The following is a 22,725-nucleotide window of genomic DNA, read 5'->3' as shown; positions in this document are numbered from 1 at the left end:
AAACTAGCTATGTATAAATGTTGTGTGTGTGTGTGTGTGTGTGTGTGTGTGTGTGTGTGTATCACCTGAAGCAGCAGCAGCTGTGCTGGTCTCTCAGGCGCTGAGCTGATGTACTCCAATGGCTTAGGCCGTGATGAGCTGGACCCGCAGCTCAGCGTGGGTTGGAGTAATCTCACCACGGACTGGTAGTCGCCGGTCTCAAACAGCCTCTGAATCTCCTCCAGTGACTGGCACCTCTCCAGAGACTTCAGCTTCTTCTCAATCTAACACAGACAAAACATTTCAATATATAAAAAAAAATCTGAATGCATATTTCATACACCATAAGCTGCATTTTTTTTTTTTACTGATATCCTACTGCTAAGAAAATCCAGTGTTACAAGACAAAACTTCAGCCACATAGAGGCCCTGAAAAGATTTTTTCATTATTTTGTGAAACGAGGTGTACTAAATTGAGATCAGGAAATCAAAATGCGTGGGAACGGGTTTAACATAGTGCGCCTTTGCTTTTTTCTAAAGCAAATATACCTATGATTTATTGGAACACCCGACCACCTGCTGTGATTACAGCAAAGTGTAAGTAGGTGTAGATAAAACCAAGTAGTTCTTAAGGATGCATCACTGAGGTATAGTGACATCCTCCTGAAAACATCCAGCTGTAGCATCTATTTAATCTCTGTAGCCTTACAACTGATTTACAATAAATTCAATGATGCAAATGATCATATTGGCTTTGATAAATCTTATGTACCTTTATAACATCCTTGGTTCTATTATTCAAAATAATGGCAGGGGAAGCAGAAGGTTTCATTATACCTTTGTAATTCATAATACACTTTAAGTGAAGCGTTAACTATTCAAACTGAGCTATACTTGTAACAGAAGGTCCGTTTCTGGATTAAAATGTGGGCGTTATTTCATTAATTCAAAAAAATGTGAACACGAAACAGAGCTTCTGCAAAAGCTTTGTGAAGTCATGACCTCCATCTAATATTGTGCACAGAATTTAGTATATGGTGCACACAAAATATTAAAAAGAACATTTTTGTGGTCTTTCAGTAGCTCTGTACAAGACCAAACAAAATCAAATACAAAATCAATAATCACTCAGGGAAATATGTTTCAGAGCTCCATTCAAATTTTTCTATTATGTGTGAGTGTATGTACACACTGTACAATACTGTACCTCCTCTACAGAAATGGTTAAATCCACACAAAGGTTAGGCATGTGGATGGAGAGCTTGTCTCCGTCACTGGTCTGAGGCTGGCTCTTCAGTAGCCCTACACACACATCATAACGCTCCAGTGCCTCTTCCATATCACCCTACAATTCAGAACAAATGCAATCGATGTGTTAGAAATATAACGCACTAGGCTTATTCTGACTATGTCTACACAGATATTTACATATTGAAATAAAGCTCACATAGTCAACACAATACACAAAATCATGAAGCATGTTAACTAATGAAGGAACCAAGAAGAACAAAGACAAGCATCAGGACCACTTTTGTATCTGTTACCTGAAAAGCGAGATGCCGAGCTTTGAGCCAGTGCACTCTGACTGCGAATGACAGCCAGTCTCTCTCGAACACATCTGCCTGCGAAGAGGCCATGATCAGCATGTACAGATCAGTCAGGAAGCGGCTCTCCTGGCTGTCCAGCTCACCATGATCACCCCCGTGACCTGACATACTCCTCCTCTGAGACGCTGATAAGACGACATAAACCACAGAGCTGTTGAATTCTCCATTTTGATCATTCAGAAAGTGGTGATTAATTTTCTATAACATCATTCTTTAATTTATAATAAACCTAATCACTGGAAATTGCTGCTGTATGAGAGGAATAAAACACTTCGAGAGGTGCAGTTATAACAAATCAACATTGGGTTGCCTACAGTATTGCTTGGTGCTGGGACACTTCACTCCAGGCTGTCATAGGCCCTGTTCACATCTGATATTAACATCCTTATCAAGTGATCAGATCAAAAGTGGACACCTGAGACGCATAGCCGTTCACACCTGGCATTATGAATGCGTCTCCAGTGAACACTTATGATCGGATTTCATACATCATTTCCACTCGAGAAAGGTTGTCACGCACATTTATTACACCTGATTGGCGATGCTGCTGTTATCATGTAATGAAAACTAGGACAGTCAAACTCCTGTGTTGCATTCCACTTTGCATTTCTTAAGATAGCTAGTGTATCTTAGTTAATTATTGATATTTAATTTTATTCTGCCACAAACAGGACGAAGTGTAGAAGTAGCACTACACTGAGAATTAACGTAAATTAACTGTTATTTCATAAGCAAATAAAATTAAAATTTTAATATAAACTTTACAATTTTTCAGATTTTCATCTAGTTATTTGACCACAATGTCACTGATATTTAGTTAGACTTTTTATTTCTTATTGACCCAAGATCCATGTAAAAATCCACCTTTTGAATCCACCTTAAATTTTTTGCGTGTTATAAAAATTTGAGCAGAATTCCAGTAATAAAACTTTTTCTGATGGACTCAATAATAACTAGAAAACCGACCCTAGTGAGACTGGTTATTGTGTGGATGGAGGTGTGAGCTTTAAGATCTTACTGTTCTTTCCCTTAGTGAGGACCCACTGTTCCAATTGCATTTCCATACAAGACAAACTCATCATCATCATCTCCTGGGATACACACAAACAACACAGTCCTTCATAAGAAAGTGCATAAACACTCACAAAAAAAAAACTAGATGATCACTTGCCTCTGGTCACTCCTAGCCTTTCTCTCTCTCACCTTGATGTGCCGGTTGTTGGAATCTCGGAGCAGTGGATTGGGCAGGCCCGCACTATGTCGCCTCCAGCAGTTGTAGATCTCCATCACCACTCCGCTCAGTCCGGGGGGCCACTCTTCCAGAAACTTCTGACCTATTGCCTTCAAATAGCGCATGAGGAGTTCCAGGATGCCACCATTCTCCATGTTAGCTAGCAGGAAGGAGTGCACTTCCTCATGCTCTGTGAAACAACATTCAAACATTAACTCTGCAGGACAAAAGTCATTACAAGCTGAGATGAAGTGGCATAAAGAGGGCAAAAAGTCAAGAAATAGAGTTTTGACCGTGAACATAGGTTAGTGATGGCTGGACATAAACTCTGAGGCTGACAATATCAAGCTTTAGTGCATAAATTCCAGAGCTAAGTCTAAGAAGCTTGAAGATGAAGATTTGTCTTCATACAGAGACCGTCTTTCATTCACAGCAGGTATGTTAACATTCGAACATTTACAAACCTTTTTGGAGATGTGAATCATTGTGCATTTCCATCACCTACTGCTATGAAGTACATATAAAGAGAGAGACAGAAAGAGTAACAGAGAGAAGAGATTCAACTCTCTACCTTTCTCTGCTGAGCTGATGTAGTCAGAGAGGTTCGATTCAGTGCCCTGGTTGAGCCTGGAGCTGGGTTTCGCCTCACACTGTGTGTCCATGTTACTGAGGCTTTCCTCATCCTCATCAACATCAAACTTCTTCAGCCTTTTATAGACATATATATAGATCTTACATATAACCACAACAGTTTACACTAATTACAAACAATTAACATGAACTCTTTAGTAAACATATATAAGTATGATGATGCTGTCCAGCTCAGTCCTGACGCAGTCTAGCTAAAGATCAGTATATCGTAAACGCATACGAGTACCGTGGTGGTAGAAATTTAAGCAGGAGCTCTTGGAAATCGATCTTTTCTTCCTTCTTGCTTTTGGTGTTGCGAACACGTGCAGATCTCCTCTTGGCCGTCTCGCCACAGTCCTCCATCGTTCTCTTCCTCTTGGGGGCCTTCTTCACTTTATCATTCAGAGGCGAGTCAAGAACTGTAGGGACATCTTTATTGAATAAATCTATTTGGATCATGAAATTCTAGGAAGCAATTAACATAAAATATTAGGAAAAGGCACACTTTAATGTGCCAGTTAAAAAATTGTCAGCTGTATTTGTAATTTGTAATTGTAGCTGCCACATGCTACAAAATGATATGTAGCTGTACTCAGTTACTAATAATTATTTCAGCGACACTTGTCAAACTGTATCAGAACTACAACTGAACAATTTTAAACTTCATTGATAACATATTGCTGCACACTACAAAATATACTCTGCTTCAGTGTTTAAGCTTTTCACACGGCTGCACTTCATAAAGTCTTAGGGAAAAATGTCCAGTATGGAACACGCAACTGATATCCCATGTTTGATATAGGTATTTGTAGTAAATAAATAGGCATTTGAAATAAAAATAATTTTGAGTCTGTTTAAGCAATTTCGATTTTCTTTTTAACAGGTACACAAATTCAGGTTTTGCATCTATGACTGTAAACGAGCGTCAGTGCATGTTACTCACCACCAGGGGGTGCAGCAGAACTAGCAGAAGCAGCAGCAGTAGTAGTAGTAGTAGTAGTAGTAGCAGGAGGAGGAGGAGAAGTAGTAGTACCATTCAAAACAGCAGCAGCAGTAGTGCTTGGAGCAGCAGTGCCAACCTCCAAGGAGCTCTGGCTCACTTGTAGCTGTCCTGAGTTGCTGCTGCTGCTTTGAGCCTGTGGCTGAAGAGGGCACTCAGAGGGCATGGATTGGCTGGCACTGGGGCTGCTGGAGTCTGCGTGAGGTGGAGGAAGAGGCTCAGGTGCTGGAGCAGAGGTGGAGGACTGGGGAGACTCTGTGGCTGGGGCTATTTGAACTTGGGAGGCATCTGAAGGCGTCTGGAGGACGCAGTCTGGATCACGGTACATGGTGAGGTCAATTCGGCGACCGAAGTCGGGTCGTGGAACCAGGCACTCGTTCTGGTGTTTGTACATGGCCAGGAAGCTCTCGCCTACGTTCTTCCAACTGCAGTGAGAGACAATGCGATGATGTGAAATGTCCATAACAAAAGCTTCACTAACAGGATAAATAACATTTTGAATATGTGCATTCTGCCCAGCATGTATTCCTCATCCTCAGTGTTCATGGTATAGGCTATGGATCCACCACGACCGTAACCAGGATAAAGCAATTACTGAAGATGAATGAATATATTATTGGTTGGTGTGCCTTTCTCAGCCTCTCCAACTTGAACGGATCTTCATCCGCATATGCTTGATGTTCATTATTATTCAGTAGTTGACATGGGTGACTCACGTGAAGCGTTTGATGGGCTCCACCAGCTGCAGGTCTTGCAGAGGAGGTCGTGACAGTTTCGCCTGCCTCTGTCTCCTTAGCTCCAACGCCTCCTCTACAATACTGTGAGATTCCTCCTCGTCTGCATCACTGTAGTGCATGGTCATATCGCTACAGATAGGACAGAACAGGACAGGACAAGACACACACACAGCAACTCATAATCCCATAATCACAAACAGATTTCTCTATATATGGTGTGATCTGTGTGATTATCAGGCCTGGATGAACGGGACATAAGAGGGGGACATACAGTTTTGAGAACAACTTCATGGAGTCTCGTCTGAGGCAGGGCTGCTCCTCAAAGATCTTCTCCTTCAGCACCCAGCCTTTAGTGTAGCCTATATCCTTCTCCAGAGCCTTGCAGATGTAGTACAGGCAACCTGCCAACCAGCCACCAATGACAACCAATTTACTTTTTAAATGCTACTGATTAAGCCAAATAAATCTCCAATATATTTACTAAGAGACACAAGCTGGGCTTTGAGAAACAATAATGTCGATTAGTACACATAAGACAGAGATAGGTCTAGGTTTTGAGTATAAAAACTCTCAAACACAGACCTAAACAACAACAATAAAAAAAACCTCTCGTGGATTACATACAGCTGTAGTCACTGAGCGTGTACAGGACAGTGATGAGGCTGTCGAGGCACGGCCAGTGGTCGGGGTTACAGCGCAGTCCCACCTCGAAGGCATGACGAGCCAGTGGGATGCTCACTCTCCTCAGAGCCACCTGACCCAGCTTATACCACATGTTCACATCTGTGGAGTCCAGCATGACAGCCTGCACAAAAATGACACACACATACATCAGCAGCTGAACACTGAGCACACAAAGAAATTATATTTACTTTTATAAATAACCATGAGGCTAACAATGGGTCTCATTTTTCAAGCTGGATACAAACGGATTGATGCGTAAATGTCACGTCAAGGAAATGGCATACTGTTAATTCTCACTAACAAACATTCACCTAATGTTACTAACATTTTTTTACTAACATTGGTTTTGCTAACGTTACCTAGCTTGCTAACTAATGTTAAACAACACCAGGCCGCCTGCATGAAGAAGGAAAAAATTAATTCTTTTCAATGTTGCTTCCAGTTTCATGTTTTATGGATACACAAATGGCTGTTAAATTAAACACTGTCTTTTCTTAGTATAAAAATGTGTAATTTTTCATTTTAGATGTGAAAAAATTTCTAGCCATAACACCAGTCCACTCTGTTTTGCTTTGCATGCATTCAGAATAACAAGCTATCAGACTGCTGGTTGAAATATTGCCTTTGCAAGTTGTAAGAAGCTTAGCATATCGGGTCAAATCAGCAGTATTACGCATCTCACCATAGTTGTATGATGAGGAAAATCATGCTACAGGAGGTGTGGTTATCTCAAACGCTATTGGCTGTTGAGGAAATCAGTTAAGCCCTTCGTCACAGGAAACACCATTTCTTTGGCTCAAGTGGAGGCTTCTTCCATCGTGGGGCTAGATGTGTCACATTCATTGATGAGTTGTTACCTCCACATAGAAGTCTGTAGCTGTATCCAGGTCATCTTTCAGCACAGCCAGGCTGGCCAGGTTTTTATAAGTGGAGTATTTCAGCATCAGTCCCGGGTGCTTCAGCCCAACCTTCTCATCTTCAGAAGCCACCGCCTGAGATAAAGGCAGAATCAAGTAAATAGTTAAAATCCATTCAAAGGTAAGTATAATTTAAAAGCTGAGGCCCATGAGAGCACCTCTTTAAGCAGCGGCGTCTTGAGGAGTTCATGATAGGCTTTGGCCGACTCCTCGAACTTGTCATGCTTCTGCAGATCGAGAGCTCTGTGGTACAGCGCAAATGCCTCTGCTTCCTGCAGCACATCATGAGAAAAAAGCCTGAATTAATACAGAGCATCAATGCAGTTGACTGCATCATTTCTGAGATAATGATAAACTGATAAACTGACTCACCTGAGCCTCCTTGGTCTGACTCGGTTTTGTACTTCTAAAGGGATCCTCATGCTCATCTGCAGTCTCAGAGGCTGCGTTAAGAGCAGCAATCCGGATCTGCGACACAAGTGAGCTTACGTAATGAACAGTGTTCTTATCACAGGTAGGGACACAGTTTAGCTTAGAGAAAATATATCTTACCATCTTCTTTTATGTGTCGTTGAGCATCACCACTGTCTGCTCTGTAAAACACAAAGCACCACCACAGGGTTAGATCGCTATGACGCCTGGCCACACACAACAGCTCACCAGCTAAACCTAGCTAATCAACAGAAACTCAAGCAGTGGACGCTGAGCAAAAATATATAAATAATAAAGAAAAACAGTTGTCCATGTGGGGAACAACCAAATTACATTCATTGTGGGAACATTTGGTCGCTACCAAGTTATAAAAATATACGCACACACACACACACAAAACTCTCTGACATGCTTGGAAGTGGTAGTATTTTTATTTTTTATCTCCCAAGGCAATGTGAAGAGGATGCAGATATGCATGAAGTGCAGATGTGCACACAATTGTTTTCCATCTGCCTCAAAAGAAATTTGGACTAATCCCACCCACCCCAAGCAGGTATTATACTGTTGGTTCTTTTTCTCAAAATATAAACAAATTAGTTAAACCACAACAGCCCTGACCAGAATAAAACAGCTACAGAAGATGAACGAATGAAAGCACTGTACGAGCTCCCAATACATTCCTATGTTAATAAACGTAGACTTTTTTCCCTCCTGCAAGCTTAATTTCTTACTGCAGGAAAGTAAGTACCTTGTCTTTTTAATACATTTTAGAGTAAGTAATAAACCTTGTCCATATAATAGCACTGCTTTTGTCTACTCTCAGACAAGATGAAAATAAACATTAGTTACATTTCTTTCTTTCTTTTTTTTTTTTTAATTCCCAAGATGTTGCTTTTTACTTTTATTTAACGGGAACACAAACAGCAGAGCTAGAACTATGATCAATCACAGAATCATGGAAAAGGGTAATGTATGCCATTGTTCGTGTCTCAAACAAAGAGACAAGCCATATCTTATAATGTTACCTCAGACATTCCTACATAACATGTTAATAAAGAAGCTGAGATCATTACTGCTGCTGGAATCATAAAAACTGCCCTGTGCTCATCCCAGGATTCTGAACATCCTTTCACACACACATTATCTTTACTCGTCTACCTCTGTATAGCGCATTGACTTATAATCCAACTATCTGGTGTTACCTAGAACAGGATGAGTTCCTTTTTTGAATCAGTTTTCTTGCTCGTGTCATTGACCCGTCACCTTTGGCGTATTCATTAGGGATGTAGATCTACATCTTGATTTCTGCTAAGCTGCTCTGTGACAAGGTCTAATGTTAAAAGCCTTACAAATAAAACAGAATTAAATCTCGGGCCACAAAGATGACCTTGATCTCAAAATGCTCCAGATCTGTGTGTGCGCATACATAAACCAGACATCTAACTAACCAGCTAGCAGGAGGACGTGGTGATGTGTCTGTCCAGCAGAAACACTGAACTGACCAAGCTGTTTAATTAGGTCTCACTGGGTTTTGTTGTAAACTGCTTTGCTGTTTTAATACATACAATTAACACAGCTGACGAAATAAAAGGTAAACTAATTTATTACGGAAAAAAATATCTCAAATGCTGACAGGAACGTGTATAGACTCTCATGTTTATCTTTCTATTTATCTAACGCGAAGATAATGTCCTTGTTGGTCAGTTTTGTTTTTCATTTTGACCGTTAGCAGTTAGCTAGCTCTAGTCACCTTTAGTCTTTTTGTTTACAATTTCTCAACTAAAGCCGGTCACTCTGTGCTGAACTTTCCCTAAAATATTAGCATTTCACAAATATTACATATTTTAAATCTCCAGAAAAATATTAAAAGGTAACTACACACTATTCCTCATTACTGTTTATAAATATTTACATGCTTTCTTACGCTCAAGCCAAGTCTCACCCGTCTCAGAGATGCGCGAGCTTCTCTTTGCTATAACGCAGTTTCTGGAACCAATATTGAGAAATTTGATTGGCTGATAGGACGCACGCGCGCCGCATGTGAGCCAATCATATTTCAGCTAACTTAGCGAGTCAGAAACGCCACAAAGATCAATGCTAAAGGAGATGATCCTTAACACAGAGAGTACACAGAGGGGTGGTATTGTTTTGAATTAAAAAAAAAAAGAAAGAAGAAGAAACATAAATGAATTATAGAAAGTTAGTTATAAACTTATAAACAGTTCTTAGAGTGATTATTTATTCATTATTTTTATTGAGTTGTATTTACTTATTTACTCTGTTAGTTTAGCTTTTTCTTATTTGTGTAGCAGCCTGGGAAACCCCTTGCCATTTTCTACTATATACCTAGTGCACTGAAAACTACAGATTTCATTCATTAATTCATTCATCTTCAGTAACTGCTTGGTCAAGATCAGGGTGGATCTGGAGTCTGTCCCGGGAACACTGGGTGTGAGGCGAGAACACACCCTGAATGGGACACCAGTGCGTCACAGGGCACCATGCACACACACACATCACACACATCACACACTCATTCATACCTAGCGGTAATTTAGAGTAGCCAATCCAATCTGCACTTTTTTAATCCAAAAATCTTTGAAAAGATCACATAATATAGCTGTTTACATTTTTTCTTTTTTTAATTTAGTAGCATTTTTTTTCAAATCCATCGTTCTTACTTCCACCCCTCATCTACATGACTTGGTAGCACATTTATTCTGATACAAATGCAGACATCAGGCGGGTCACAGCAATTTGTAAACAGTAATTTTACGCATATCCAAGACTGCCATTTGAAACAATCAACTCTAGTATTAACAAAAAGAATCACAATAAATATACAGCTATAAAACAAAACCCTGTGTCTTAAAACCCTGCAAGTTATAAATGGCTTCCAGTGGACACTCTACGAGCATCTCAACAGCACAACTGAAAACAACATCAAAAAATTCATTTCCATTCATTCATACATTCAATAATTTTGGAGCTAGGCACTATAAAACATTGGCATAATTTCTTTAGCTACATAAAATGTCCAGAAGCATAGTGGAAATTAACTTGAACAGTCATGAAATCCAGCAATGCACAGCAGAAGGTTAGTGCCAAATGATTACAACTCTAGCAGGTACAGAATACCCACAATGCACTTATTGGTTTGTAGGGAATAAGGAGTAGGGCGCTATCTCAATTATCAGCAATATTCAGTTTTCACAAATTCAGAAACACTAAAAACAAACTTCAGTAAAAACCAATTCCAGTAAAAACTGTAATCAATGTTTAGCTCTAAAATTTATAATGCAAAAACTATTAATATATATTCCTCAGCATCGCTTTTCTCTTTCATTATCTCACACCATCTCCGACATCCACTCTATATTTCAGAGTACTGAGGTTATTATAAATGGTACAATCTATCATGTAAACATTTCAAGTGTTGGCACTAAACATTAAAACCGTGATCTGTATCTAGAGACCAGCCAGTCCAACAGCATTCCTCTGGCCCTCAGAGACACTGAGTCTCTCAGAACCAAACTGAGACACGCTGGAAGATCTGGAGCTCAGAGCTGGAGAGAGCTTCCCCTCTGAGAAGTCCTCTCTGTAAGAATAGGAGAGTTTACTGTGAGCACTAAGATGGACACTGCTGGCTGAACTGCCTGATTTTGAGCCCCGGCTGCCTCCGGGTTTATCAGAGCCAGACCCCCTGTTTGAGTTTAAATGGGTTGGAGAGACAGTCTGCTGTGGGTGAAGAGACTCGGGATGGTCCAGAGGAGAAGGTGAGGGGTTGGAGTGGAGCGGAGCTGGAGTGAGGATCACCTCCCGTGGGGACTGGAGATGACGAGAGGTCTTGGAGACCACAGAAGCTGCAGAGGAGGATGTAGTGGATTGAAGTCTTGATGTTTTTTGAAGGTTGTTTGTTATCTGTGCAGAAAGTCAGGATTAACTATTATTTCAGATAAGAGCTATAAGAGGAATAAAATTATATATAATAATTAATGACAAGGTGGTGTGATGCAGCAGAGTTACTGTTTCCACGCCAAAGTTGTTTATTTCCTTTAGCAGTATGTGCTAAAGGAATTTGCCAATGATTACTATTTATTATGACGTTATTTATTAATGAATAACATCATACTTTTTATCCATTTATAATTACATTTAATGATGTGGATTGTGATTTTGTCCAATCAGATTCAAGAATTCAACAGAGCTGTGATAGAAATAGTTATAGTCTATTAAGTTCTAAAGTGTGATTATTAGCAGTGGCTGACTAGTATTAATTGATATACAGACATTTCAAGATCTGCCACTATATTTCCTGGAAGAAAAAAAACTGAAAAGATTCCTCAGTTCAGTTTCTCCAGCAGAAACACGCATATGTTTTCTAGGTTCCTGAAAAAGTTCTTGCCATGCAAACAGGCTTAATGCCACTTACAGCCATGCTGTCTTTCCTGTGCTCGCTGGTCTGGTCTCCATGTCCTCTTCGCTGTGTAGAAGAGAGCTGAGGATGATTCAGAAGCCCGAAGTCTGACTGCTCAATGCCGGCCATGGATGCCAACTGACCCAGGCTGCAAGTGACCATCAATATCATATATTTTTGTTCTATATCTTGCACCATACTCTATTGACATGTTGTACTATGTTGTTGCAATATATTAATGTAAGCGCAATCGTGACAGTAAGAAATAAACTCTGGCTAACCCTGCGTCTTTAAGCAGGTCAAGGAAGGAATGGAATTTGTGAAAGGAAGCCTCAATGCTGTCCAGCACTTGTTCGTCCTCCAAGACAGAGTGACTGACGTGAGCTTCTGACAGAGACTGATTCACACTGCGTAGGCGACTGTTCTCTAACTCCAGCTAGTGAGAGAAAATATAAAACAGAAAAACAGGCAAGAGTATATGACATACTACATGTATCAGTGTAGGAACATAGCCATAAGTCATAACATGGACAAAACGAAACCATTATGGATTGCTGTACCTCGACAATGCGAGAAGTGGCTTTCAGTCTTGCGTTTCTCTCCTCGGTGAGCCTGAGCTTGCATTCCTCCAGCTGCTCCTGGAAGAGAAATGGCAAACTGCACTGCTTCACTGTTATAAAACATATAAACAGATAGATAGATAGATAGATAGATAGATAAAAACAGACAAACAGATAGATGGACAGACAGATAAACGGATAGACAGACAGATAGACAAATAGCCATAAACAAATAAAGAGCCAGAGAAACAGATTTTGTACATAACCAAAATAGATAGATATACAAAGATAAAAAGATAGACCAACAGATGGACAAAGTTAAACAGATATATAAATAGACAGACAAGCAGACACATATATAAACTGATAGACAGATAAAACAGATAGACAAAGACACAGACAGACAGATAGATAAACAGACATTAATTATCAACTCATCATGTGCTGTAGACAGAACAAAATCTCAGCCATGTGCTTGTAGCATGACCAGTGCTAATACTGTACTAATGTGGTACCTGCAGACTCCTGTAATCTGCCTGCAGACGTCTGAACTGACTGCTGCCAATGTTCTCACGAGCACTCTGTGCACGCACACTTAGCGACACACTTTCATTTTCCTCAGACTCCGACTCGCTCTCTGACTCTAATGTGACTCGAATGGAGGAGGCACGCTGAAAGGGGCAGCAAGGAAAAAACTACATTTCATAGTGAACTAGACATTCATTGCACATTTGGATTTAGAGCATGCTGCAGTAAAGAAAAATGTAAAGTAAAATGCAAAATTATGCAAAAACCTGAAAGGTCCGATCTGCTGTTGTGGCACTCTGAGGGAGACCCCTAAACAAGACCAAAACACAAAAGATTTAGATCTTAATAGACAGGATGGACAATTTATCGTTTATTACTGCCAGTGCATTTACATTTACATTTATGGCATTTGGCAGACGCCCTTATCCAGAGCGACTTCCAATTATCTCATTTATACAACTGAGCAGTTGAGGGTTAAGGGCCTTGCTCAAGGGCCCAGCAGTGGCAGCCTGGTGGTGCTGGGATTTGAACTCTCAACCTTCCGATCAGGAGTCCAATGTCTAATATTAGCCTGCAATATGCAGTTGGGTCTTCTAATAACTCAATATTTATTGTGTTCTCTAAGCATTTTATCTCAAATTTGATAAATGTATGAAAAGTATAAATTGCTTGACAGCATCCTGAACCACATCTAACTGAGTGTCCCTACCTCTGAAGTTTGGCCCGTGCTGCAGTGCGCCATGGGATATAGCCAGTACTGCCAGGTCGAGGAGGCCTCCCTCCACACTGTGCTGAAGCTCCCCGCCGTGAGCCTTTAACTAACACACCAAGTAAATTACATTAGCACATCTGCCAAACACACAACAGATCACATGGCTGGATTAATTTGTTAATGAAGTATTGACTTAAATCAATACTTCATAAGAATCTATTTTCTCTCATATCATGGAAAGGCAATTAATTAATTTACATGCAGATTTTGTGTCTGTTTCTCATGAAAGTTTAAGCGTTCTAAATCTATTATGTGTTATTACATCATAACTATAAGAGCCAATCAGGTTCCAATCTGCAAATACATATAAAGCAATATCATTTTGTACAGAAAGGAAATCTGAGAGGTGTTTCCAGTTTGCATATTCATACAATCCTGATTTTTAACCTACATTATAACTGATTTGGATTCTGTGGCTTGTTGTGCTGATTTTTTTTTTTTTGTGTTAAATCAACATGTTAAACAATTCATTATTAAATAACGTGCTCCATGAAAAGGTAAAAATGGCTTTCTTACCGATTCTGTAGGTAGCTCTTCCTGTGCTTCTCCTGGTCGCTTGTCCCGAGTCATTTGCATCTTTAGCTGGAGGCTTCAACCATAAATACTGCAACACAGACACCATTATTAACTTGTGTTGCCTTTTCCAAAGGGCTTTAGATCTATGAACTTAAAAGATGGTGACTTGCATAATTCAGTTCATCTATCTAGTGTGACAACAGACATGACACCTCAAACATCTCTTTAAAAAAAAAAAAAAAAAAAAAAAAAAAATCTGACATTTGATTTTGAAGTACTGACATTTAATTCTGTGCATTATACTAGCATTACAATTTTATAAGTAATCCAGTATAGTAGCTGAGACTAAAGAGAGACTAAAGGTTCTCTGGTCTAAATGATCTAACTAGGCCAAATATGAACTTTCTGGCCTTGGGATAATCCAACAATTCACATCACCCTGAGTATTTCATCTCTACAGTGAAGCATGGTAGTGGTAGCATCACGTATCGGGGATGTTATTCATCAGTAGGGACTGGAAAACGGGTCAGGGTTGAAGGTAAAATGGACAGAGCCAAAACAGACAGGGCAATCCAAGAAGAAAACCTACTGCAGTCTGTAAGAGACTTGAGACTTGGGGAGGAGGTTCAACAGGACAACAATCCCAAGCAACACTGAATTCTGTGTATGACATTTTACAAATAACCTACTTTACAATAAATCTTTTTCCTTCACTATATAAAACAAATGGCCCTGCTCTGTTTAGCATATATTTGTATCTAAAACATTTGCAGATGTGGATGTGTCTTACCTGTGAGTCCTGGCCTTTATTGTTCATAAGCACTTTCTTAATCACAGACTTCACCAGCTCATTATCTGAGAAACAAAAAGCAAACAAAGAGTGGTCAGTACTTCACATCAACTGAATGTTCTGGGTCTGTATGTGATCGTGTGTTGAAGTGCACTCTGACGAGTGTGACTGACCCACTAGGGGGTTCCTCCGGATGTCCAGTACACACAGAGTGGTGTTGGACTGGAGCATTTTCTCCAGAACACGAGCTCCATCATTAGAGATGCCACACCGCTGCAGATCCACTGCTATAGTGTCAATACAGAGACAGACGATAAATCACCTAAACACCAAGTATGCCATATTTATTAAGAATTTGAGAGGTGCGCCAATGAATGTTCTCTGACCTTTGACCCACAGGTCCTCTGTGAGCTCCTGAGCAAGGGATGCCACTCCTCTGTCACTGATTAGAATGTTTTCGTTAAATGTGATCCTGCGAAGCCCCCCCATCGTCTCAAACTCCGCCTTCCTGTACCGCAAAGTCTCTGCCCACGCTGTGCTGTGTCGCCTCACTGCCTGGTTCTGCTCAAAACACCCACGTTTGTAATGAACCATGTTCAAATGAAGTTAATCAACAAAGACATAATGTAGCTACCCAGTAACAGAAGTCTATCTCAGCCAAAATCTATGGCCTTCAGTCACCATATCTCTGTTCACCACAACCCCACCCATTTTAAACAGAAAAACCAGCTCACCTTTATAATGTTTGCCATATGCTCTGCACCTTGCCACGTAATATTACAGGCAGTGAAATCCACCGTTTTAATAGTTGTTGAATATTTCACACTCTGACAGATAGCTAAATCGATAAAAAAAGTATAAATCAGCAACAAATAACGTCATTTTGTCTGAAATGGAAATATCTTTACACTTCTGACTCACTCTCTAGTCCATCGTCTGCAATGGGACAGTGTGCCAAAGACAAATGCTCCAGTGACACACTCTTGGACAAACCCTTTACAAGGAGAAAAAGAGAGAGTCTCAATATGAACACAGTGAAAATATTAGAGTTTAAGCACCTTTCTCTCTCGCTACCTTAGTGAGTGTGTCGAGGTCTCTCTCTCTCAGAGGCAGCCCGTGCAGGTGCAGCGTTTTAAGGCTGTGTGAAACACCCAGGCATTTCTGCACAGCTTTGCAAAGCTGAAACGTCATGCTCTTTGAATGGATAACAGGAATCTTCTTCCTAATGGAGGTCTTATAGGAACCTGAAAGAGAGAATCACAGAGTATCACATAACTAACAAGAGATTTGAATTAAGATTCTCTCAGTTCTATAAAACCAATTCAGCATTTCAGTCCATTAATAGATATAATGTGATAATATTATTTATATTTGTATCTCTCACTTCTACGGAAGTGAGACAGTAAACTGACAGATCTAAGTGATTGGCTACAGCAAAATATTAAACCAATCATACTGAGCTGGAAATTCTCAACTTCTATGCCCAAATTCTACTAATGCTGGGCAATATGACCACCATTTCAGAATTTTTTTGAGATTTTTCCTAATTTAGTCTTGACCAATTGCTGTGATTAACATGGGAGAGAGAGTAGTTTTAGGAGTTTCCCATGTCTTTTTCACTTAAAGTATACCATTTGCCCCCAAATCATACCAGTGTGCAGGTGACTATGGAATTACCAACCCTGAGAGCCCAGATTAGCGAGGTAGCAACTTCTGACACCAACATGGTGCAGCTGTTTGTTGATGGCTAATGCTGACAGTATAGGTGCCCAGTCTGGGAAACTGATGGCATCTCCGTTAAAGTCCAGCACTCCTTGGCTCAGACCCAACCTCACGGCAGCTACAGGAGCAGAGCCCTGAGTGGCACACAAGGACTCGTAGCAGGCCTCGAAGTCCTGAGCCGCTCGCCGTCTCATCTGAGCAGATCCCTGCATCATTCACGTAAGCACCTAGTGACAGATGAGCGGAGAAAAGAGTAGGTACAGTATAAAATCATAAGTTACAGTATATATACAGTATCATCGCTCTGAGCATTGATACTGAACTGATGGAGTTCTGCATTTATCTGTGTTGAGTCATTCGAGATCATGTGCATTCATTGAATTCACAATGGATCAGTTTTAAAAAGAAGTTACCAACAAAACCAGTTCAGCACTTCAGTCCATTAATAGATATATGATAAATATTATTTGTATTTGTACTTCCCTACTTGAAATACATTAAAGGAAAAATCCACCCTGAACAATCCGCGTATTAATCATTATAATTCACATGGGATCTTCAATGGCATCCAAGATTTATTTTGTAAAGAGATTCTGAGTTGACTTCTACGGATGTCTACATGTTGGTCTATTATCACTTTGGTTAAAGGTTTCATTCATTACCCACAATGCCATTTGTTGATAGTGGCAGCAGTGGGATTTATACTGCATCAGACTTACCTCAGAAGTTGGAAGTCTGAATGTGGAATTGTGTAATTTTCGACCTCTGCACATTAAAGCTACAAAGTGGACTTGGAATAATTGCTTAACCTGAATCAAATGCTTGGGGTAGCCTTCCACAAGCCTCTCACAATACTCTGCCAGAAGTTTTCCCCATTCCTCCTCACAGAATTGGCATAACTCTGGTGTAACATAACTGAGCACACTTGTTCAGTTCAATCCACAGATTTTCTATGGGATTCAGGTCAGGGCTTTGTTTACAGCCACTCCAAAACTTCCACATTGTTGACTTTAAACCATTTTGTTACAGCTTTGGAGGTATGCTTAGGATCACAGTCCTGCTGGAAGACACATTTCCGACCAAGTTTTAACTTTCTGGCTGTCTTGAGGTGTTGTTTCATTATTTCTAGCTCCTTTCTCATAATGCCATCTAATTTCTGAAGTACACCACTCCCTTTTCTAGCAAAACACCTCTACAACATGATGCTGCCACCCCCATGCTTCACAGTTGGAATGAGGATCTTCGAATTAAAAGTGTCATCCTTTTCTCTCCATACAGAACACTGATCATTATGGACACACAGTTCATTTTTTGACCATCTGACCACAGGACACTTCTCCAAAAGGCTGGTGATCACCTGCTAACTTCAGTCTGGGTTTTTATTCTGATCTTGGAAGTAGGGGGCTTCTTCCTTGCATGACAGCCTTTCAGACCATGATGATGCAGCACTCTCTTAATAGTGGAAGTACATACTTTGGTACCTGATGCTTTAGATTACTACAGTTCCTCTGTTGTTGTTGTCTTGGTGTTCAGCTGCACCTTTCGGATTAAGGTTTGTTCATTGCTGGGAGTTAATTTGTGCCTCTTTCCTGAACGATTCAGTGTCTGTGTGGTCCCGAGATTTTAAAATTTGAATACATTTGTCTGTACAAAAATGTGAGTGGTATGCTCAGTTGTTCGGGAAATTGCTCTGAAGGAAGAACCGAACTTGTGGAGAACCACAATTTCTTTTTTCCTGAGGTCTTGGATGAGTTGCTTGGATCTTCCCACGGTATCAAGCGCAAAAACAGCCACAGATGCACTCCAAACGAACTAACTCATTATGACACTTGGTCAATCAGAAGCTTCTAAAAGCTTCTTCAAGTTCTTGACTCTTGACTCTTGACTCCAGACTGTTTAAAGAGACAGTCAACTTGGTGAATGTAACTTTTAGACCCACTGGAATTCTGATATAGTAAATTAAATCTGAAATTAATCTGTTTCTAATTGGTATTTTTGAAATTCTCTCTGATGTGAACAAAGTAGACATATCAGTTGACTTACCAAAAGAAATGTCTGGTAACATGACATGTATAGAGTTGTGAAAAACTGTGAATATCTTTAGCCTTGGTGTATGTAAGCTTAATGGTTCTAGCTCTTTATCCTCTCAGTTTTAACTTTTAAGGGCTCCCAAAGAGGGACTAAAACTCTTTCAGAAACTGTCAGAATTATTATTCACAGTTAACAATATTTGCTAGAGGCTAATTTGTATTTTCAGCATTCTGTTAATACTAGTATTGCAAAATGTACTGGGATAACGGTGTATAAACGACATATTATGCAGCTTTAGCTAACTGCAGCAAGCTAACATCAGTTCCTAGCTGGCTTAAACTAAATAACTTCTCTACGCGGTATTTATAACTTTTATCCATCAGCTAGCTAGCTAAGCTTATTAGCTAAAAAAAAAAAAAGAGAGAGAGAGCAAGTTATTTTAAGCTGTCGTTTTTTTTCCTCGTAATTTTTAAGTCATTTTCTTGCCGTTATGCGTGTTATTACCTGTTTGTTATCGCTGTTTCCTTATCAACCGCCTCCAGGGAGGATTTGTTGTTGGTGTACCGCGACTGTTTAAAAAATGAACGCCCTTATTTTCTTCTTCGTCTTCTTCTGTGATTTTAATGAAGGGCGCCACTACCGGCGATAAGAGGAACTGCACCTCACCTCTGCGTGAAGCCTTACAGTTAATCATTTAAGCGCACTAATTCTTTTATTTTTAAATTAATTTGCAAATAACAAGCAATATACAATCATGTCCATGGCCAGCAGCCAGATCAGGGACTTATAAGTAAAGGGAAATAACATTAACGGACATTTATTTACACAGAGCCTTCTGAGTTTTTAATGCATGACTCTACTGGCCTCTAGTGGTAAAAAGTGGAACTGCACCTCACCTCTGCGTGAACTTATACGGTTTATGACTGAAGCACACTTTTTAATTTATTATTAATCTGCAAACAGCAAGCAATATACAATCAAGTTCGGAGCAATCGCCAGAGCAGGGGCTTACAAGTAACGACAAATAGCAGTAATGGACAAAACAAGAGGCTTTTGTGTATTTATGCGTGGTTCTAGTGGCCTCTACCGGCGAGAAGTAGAAGTGCACCTTAGCCATATGGTCCATGATTAAAGGACATTAATTAATTAATTAATTAATTAACAAACATGCATAGCTTACAGCTAACTATCACTAATGGACATTCAAGAACCAAATAAATAAATAAATAAATAAATAATGCTCTAGTGGCGGCCTCTCCTCACTGTGTAGCCACATGATTTATGATTGAACATTGTAAGACCAAAAAAAAAAAAAATGTAAATATAAACTAAAGCAAAAGCATTATACACCTTCAGTAATGTTAAGGTATATCTGTTATGCAGAAATCCCAAATCAGATAAATACCTTTTAAAAGAAAACAAGACATTTATTACTCCATTTACATTTGTGAATGAAGCCGTTAGAATAACTGTGTTGATGAATATTTCAGATTTTGGTCATTTAGACTTCCATCAAACCATTTTATATCCTCAAATTAAAATGCAGGGAGGCTGCATAAACAATATAAAAAGCCATTTTTGAGTCTCTGTCCATATCAGTTTTACATATTTACTTTCACCTTTGGAGAGACAGGACATGAGATATATTGTGGATGAAGCGCACTCAAAGGTTGATGGAAAATAACAATTCAAGTCTAATCAGGGGTGTGACTATACTGGTGGCACATCTGGGGTGGCATGGATTACTTCAAGCAATATATTTCTGCCATTCAGTTGGTTCAGATTTAATAAATCACACGTAGCAAAGTTTTATATAAAAAAGGCCTTTGTCATCACTTAGTACCCTGATTTTACCATGTCTAAAAATCAAACTGGGTACACCACTTTCTCCAAATATGCCAATTTCTTATTAAATAATGGTAAAACTAACTGATTGTGTATGAACTACACACTCAAAGTACTGTCTGTTTAATACATTTGTATATATTATATTAGTACATATAGTAATACTCATAATATTAGTACTAATGTTTTCTACTAATTACTACTGTAAACAATTGTATTGTTCTACTACTGTTACTAATGTAGTATCACAATATTCATGTTTTGTTTTCTTTAACATATGGTCAGGCCTACACAAGCTTTCTCTTAAATTTCAGAGGAAAACTTGTGCCCTGATTTTCTAACATGGAAATGAGGTTCTGTGCTTTTTACTTTGGCTTATTCGCAACTAAAAAAGCATACTTTCACTTGGAAAGCAGTTGCAAATCTGGGCCTTGATGTTTTGAATGCAGTCAACAAGGCAGCATGGTCATGATCCTCTGATTTGTTTCTGGAGGCGTAAGATTCAGTATTTGTAAAAGAAATATAAATGTATAAAAAGTTTTGTACAATATTGAAATTCACACTAGGCAACTTCAAATAATTCTTTTGAAGGAAAACCTCTCCTACTGACTTGAGTGGCTTTTGAGTATTTCTAACTGACTTTATAAAAACAACCTACTGGTGTTTAGTTTAAATGCAGAATGTCATTCCAATACCAAGTCTCATGTTCAAGTCTCGAGTTTGGGCCTACAGTATTTCAGAGAACAACAAAAATGATGTATGGAAATGTATTATGAACTGAATCTGAAGTAGAAGCCATCTCTTTGTGCAAAATTATACCTTATTATACCTTAGTAATAATAATGCATTATTCTTTGACCATATTAACCAAGTCCAAACGCATAGTAGAGAATATGCATCATTTTGTGTCCAAATGATGTGACCTAGTAGGCACAGATACCCATAATACAACATTGTGAATGTATGGTATACTCTAGAAGATAAAGAATACTCATACACTTTGCCGTTTAGAGGAAATAAGGAGTAGGGCACCACAGAGGAGGACACTGTGTCTTTTAGTAAAGTGCATTATGAGTGAATGATACAATTCTTTCAAACAACTCATTTAAATAAGGTTTTAATTTTTTTAAATTCACCACATAATATTGCATTGGATAATTTTGTGTTCATAACAGCATGATGTTTATGGCTCAGAAAAATATTTCCATTAAACTGATAACTGCAGCCTCGCTAAGAGCATACCCCTGCCTTCTAACAGCAAAGAGCCCCACCAAAAAATGCACAACTCTTGGTGCTACTACTTTCCTTGGTAACTTTCCACACTTTCGCTTATTTGCATATCACTGGGCCATAGACACATCTAAAGCTTGGCTTAAAAAGGTTTTTCCCAACACTGATCAATTAATTGCTTGATGTGCCTGACATCAAATAATTAATTGCTAGATGTGCCTTGTCCACCAAAAAGAAGAATCTCCTACACTTCTACTCTCATCAACAAATATAGATTCTATGAATATGTAGATTGAAAATCCCCTCCCTTCCCTTTGAATAACTAGTGTTCCATGGCCTGAGTTTGCATACTGAAAGATGATTGGCTCTTATATTTAATGACACAATAACTTTTACCTGTCACATGTTGAATACTAACTCAGATATTTAGCTCCCTCTTTTTTAAAAGAATGTGAAAAAACATTTAGTGGTATTATTATACAAGTGGAATAATAATAATAATAATAATAATAATAATAATAAAAGTCGCTGCATAGACCATAAACACATGTGCAGCACCGTAATGTCAGTTCATTTGAGTCAGCCAATCAAATCAAAGAAGGTGGGGTTTACTTTGACAGAAATGAAGAAGAACAGCACACTTTAACTGTGGTATGTTTGTAAGTTTGTAAGGAGGTATGATTCCATTCATCCAAACAGGCCAGTGTTAAAACCAACACCACTGGATCATCATCTTCATCGCCTCTCAGCCTCAAACCTATTTTGTTTCAGTGTTTTCTTAGTCTTGACCATAAGAAAAAAAACTAGAGTATATTTTAATAAGTTTGTATGACATTTTTTGTTGTTGTTTTTAACATACATACATTTTCCAGTCTAACAAAAAAAAAAAAAATATATATATATATATATATATATATATATATATATATATATATAGGAGCATGTTGTTCATTATTAAATTAAACACTGTAACTGTTAGCAGGTTGTTGTCATATAAGAGGAACAAAACACTTAGGGATTTACTATTATTGGAAAATAATCAACTTTGCTGTGGCAGGAGCAGCTCTGCTTCACATCGGGCCACATCGCACCACCCA

At 39.1% G+C, this 22,725-nt stretch overlaps 2 protein-coding genes across 10 annotated transcripts in view; both read right to left on the bottom strand.

Annotated features, from left to right (window-relative positions):
* cabin1 (calcineurin binding protein 1) overlaps positions 1–9,261 on the bottom strand; it is a 59,981-nt gene extending 50,720 nt beyond the window's left edge. For 4 of the 9 annotated variants that reach the window (XM_034306686.2, XM_034306687.2, XM_053235935.1 and 1 more), the window contains exons 1-16: positions 9,160–9,260; positions 7,338–7,378; positions 7,158–7,253; positions 6,944–7,057; positions 6,726–6,860; positions 5,809–5,989; positions 5,456–5,585; positions 5,164–5,313; positions 4,391–4,872; positions 3,695–3,866; positions 3,389–3,525; positions 2,790–3,007; positions 2,605–2,677; positions 1,524–1,711; positions 1,187–1,324; positions 66–263 (exon numbers count right to left, since the gene is read on the bottom strand). In XM_034306686.2, coding sequence (XP_034162577.2) covers positions 66–263; positions 1,187–1,324; positions 1,524–1,711; positions 2,605–2,677; positions 2,790–3,007; positions 3,389–3,525; positions 3,695–3,866; positions 4,391–4,872; positions 5,164–5,313; positions 5,456–5,585; positions 5,809–5,989; positions 6,726–6,860; positions 6,944–7,057; positions 7,158–7,253; positions 7,338–7,340 — 2,415 coding nt within the window. In that variant the 5' untranslated portion in view covers positions 7,341–7,378; positions 9,160–9,260. The other 5 variants (XR_008302153.1, XM_053235932.1, XM_053235933.1 and 2 more) reach the window with 5 other exon arrangements.
* Positions 9,262–9,912: 651 nt separating this feature from the next.
* Positions 9,913–19,178, bottom strand: cep78 (centrosomal protein 78). The gene is made up of 16 exons (XM_026925102.3): positions 19,058–19,178; positions 16,482–16,749; positions 15,875–16,044; positions 15,722–15,794; positions 15,535–15,638; positions 15,187–15,361; positions 14,974–15,087; positions 14,801–14,865; positions 14,011–14,098; positions 13,432–13,540; positions 12,989–13,031; positions 12,710–12,865; positions 12,195–12,272; positions 11,916–12,070; positions 11,650–11,782; positions 9,913–11,138 (listed from the first exon to the last, which is right to left on the bottom strand). The coding sequence occupies exons 2-16, from the start codon at positions 16,735–16,737 to the stop codon at positions 10,686–10,688; spliced, it is 2,172 nt and encodes a 723-aa protein (XP_026780903.3). The 5' UTR covers positions 16,738–16,749; positions 19,058–19,178; the 3' UTR covers positions 9,913–10,685.
* Between the last annotated feature and the right edge of the window lie 3,547 nt (positions 19,179–22,725).

The sequence above is a fragment of the Pangasianodon hypophthalmus genome, chromosome 8 (genome assembly GCF_027358585.1).
Source record: "Pangasianodon hypophthalmus isolate fPanHyp1 chromosome 8, fPanHyp1.pri, whole genome shotgun sequence".
In the NCBI taxonomy this organism is placed as follows: Eukaryota; Metazoa; Chordata; class Actinopteri; order Siluriformes; family Pangasiidae; genus Pangasianodon; species Pangasianodon hypophthalmus.
This window is presented reverse-complemented; position numbering and strand designations above follow the sequence as displayed.

Excerpts from the sequence above, each read along its gene's own strand:
- cep78 (XM_026925102.3), bottom strand. The coding sequence starts at position 16,737 with ATGATGCAGGGATCTGCTCAGATGAGACGGCGAGCGGCTCAGGACTTC. Across the intron at positions 15,362-15,534 it reads ATATGGCAAACATTATAAAG|AACCAGGCAGTGAGGCGACA; the intron begins GTGAGCTGGTTT and ends TGTTTTGAGCAG. Across the intron at positions 12,071-12,194 it reads CCACTTCTCGCATTGTCGAG|CTGGAGTTAGAGAACAGTCG; the intron begins GTACAGCAATCC and ends TTCTCTCACTAG.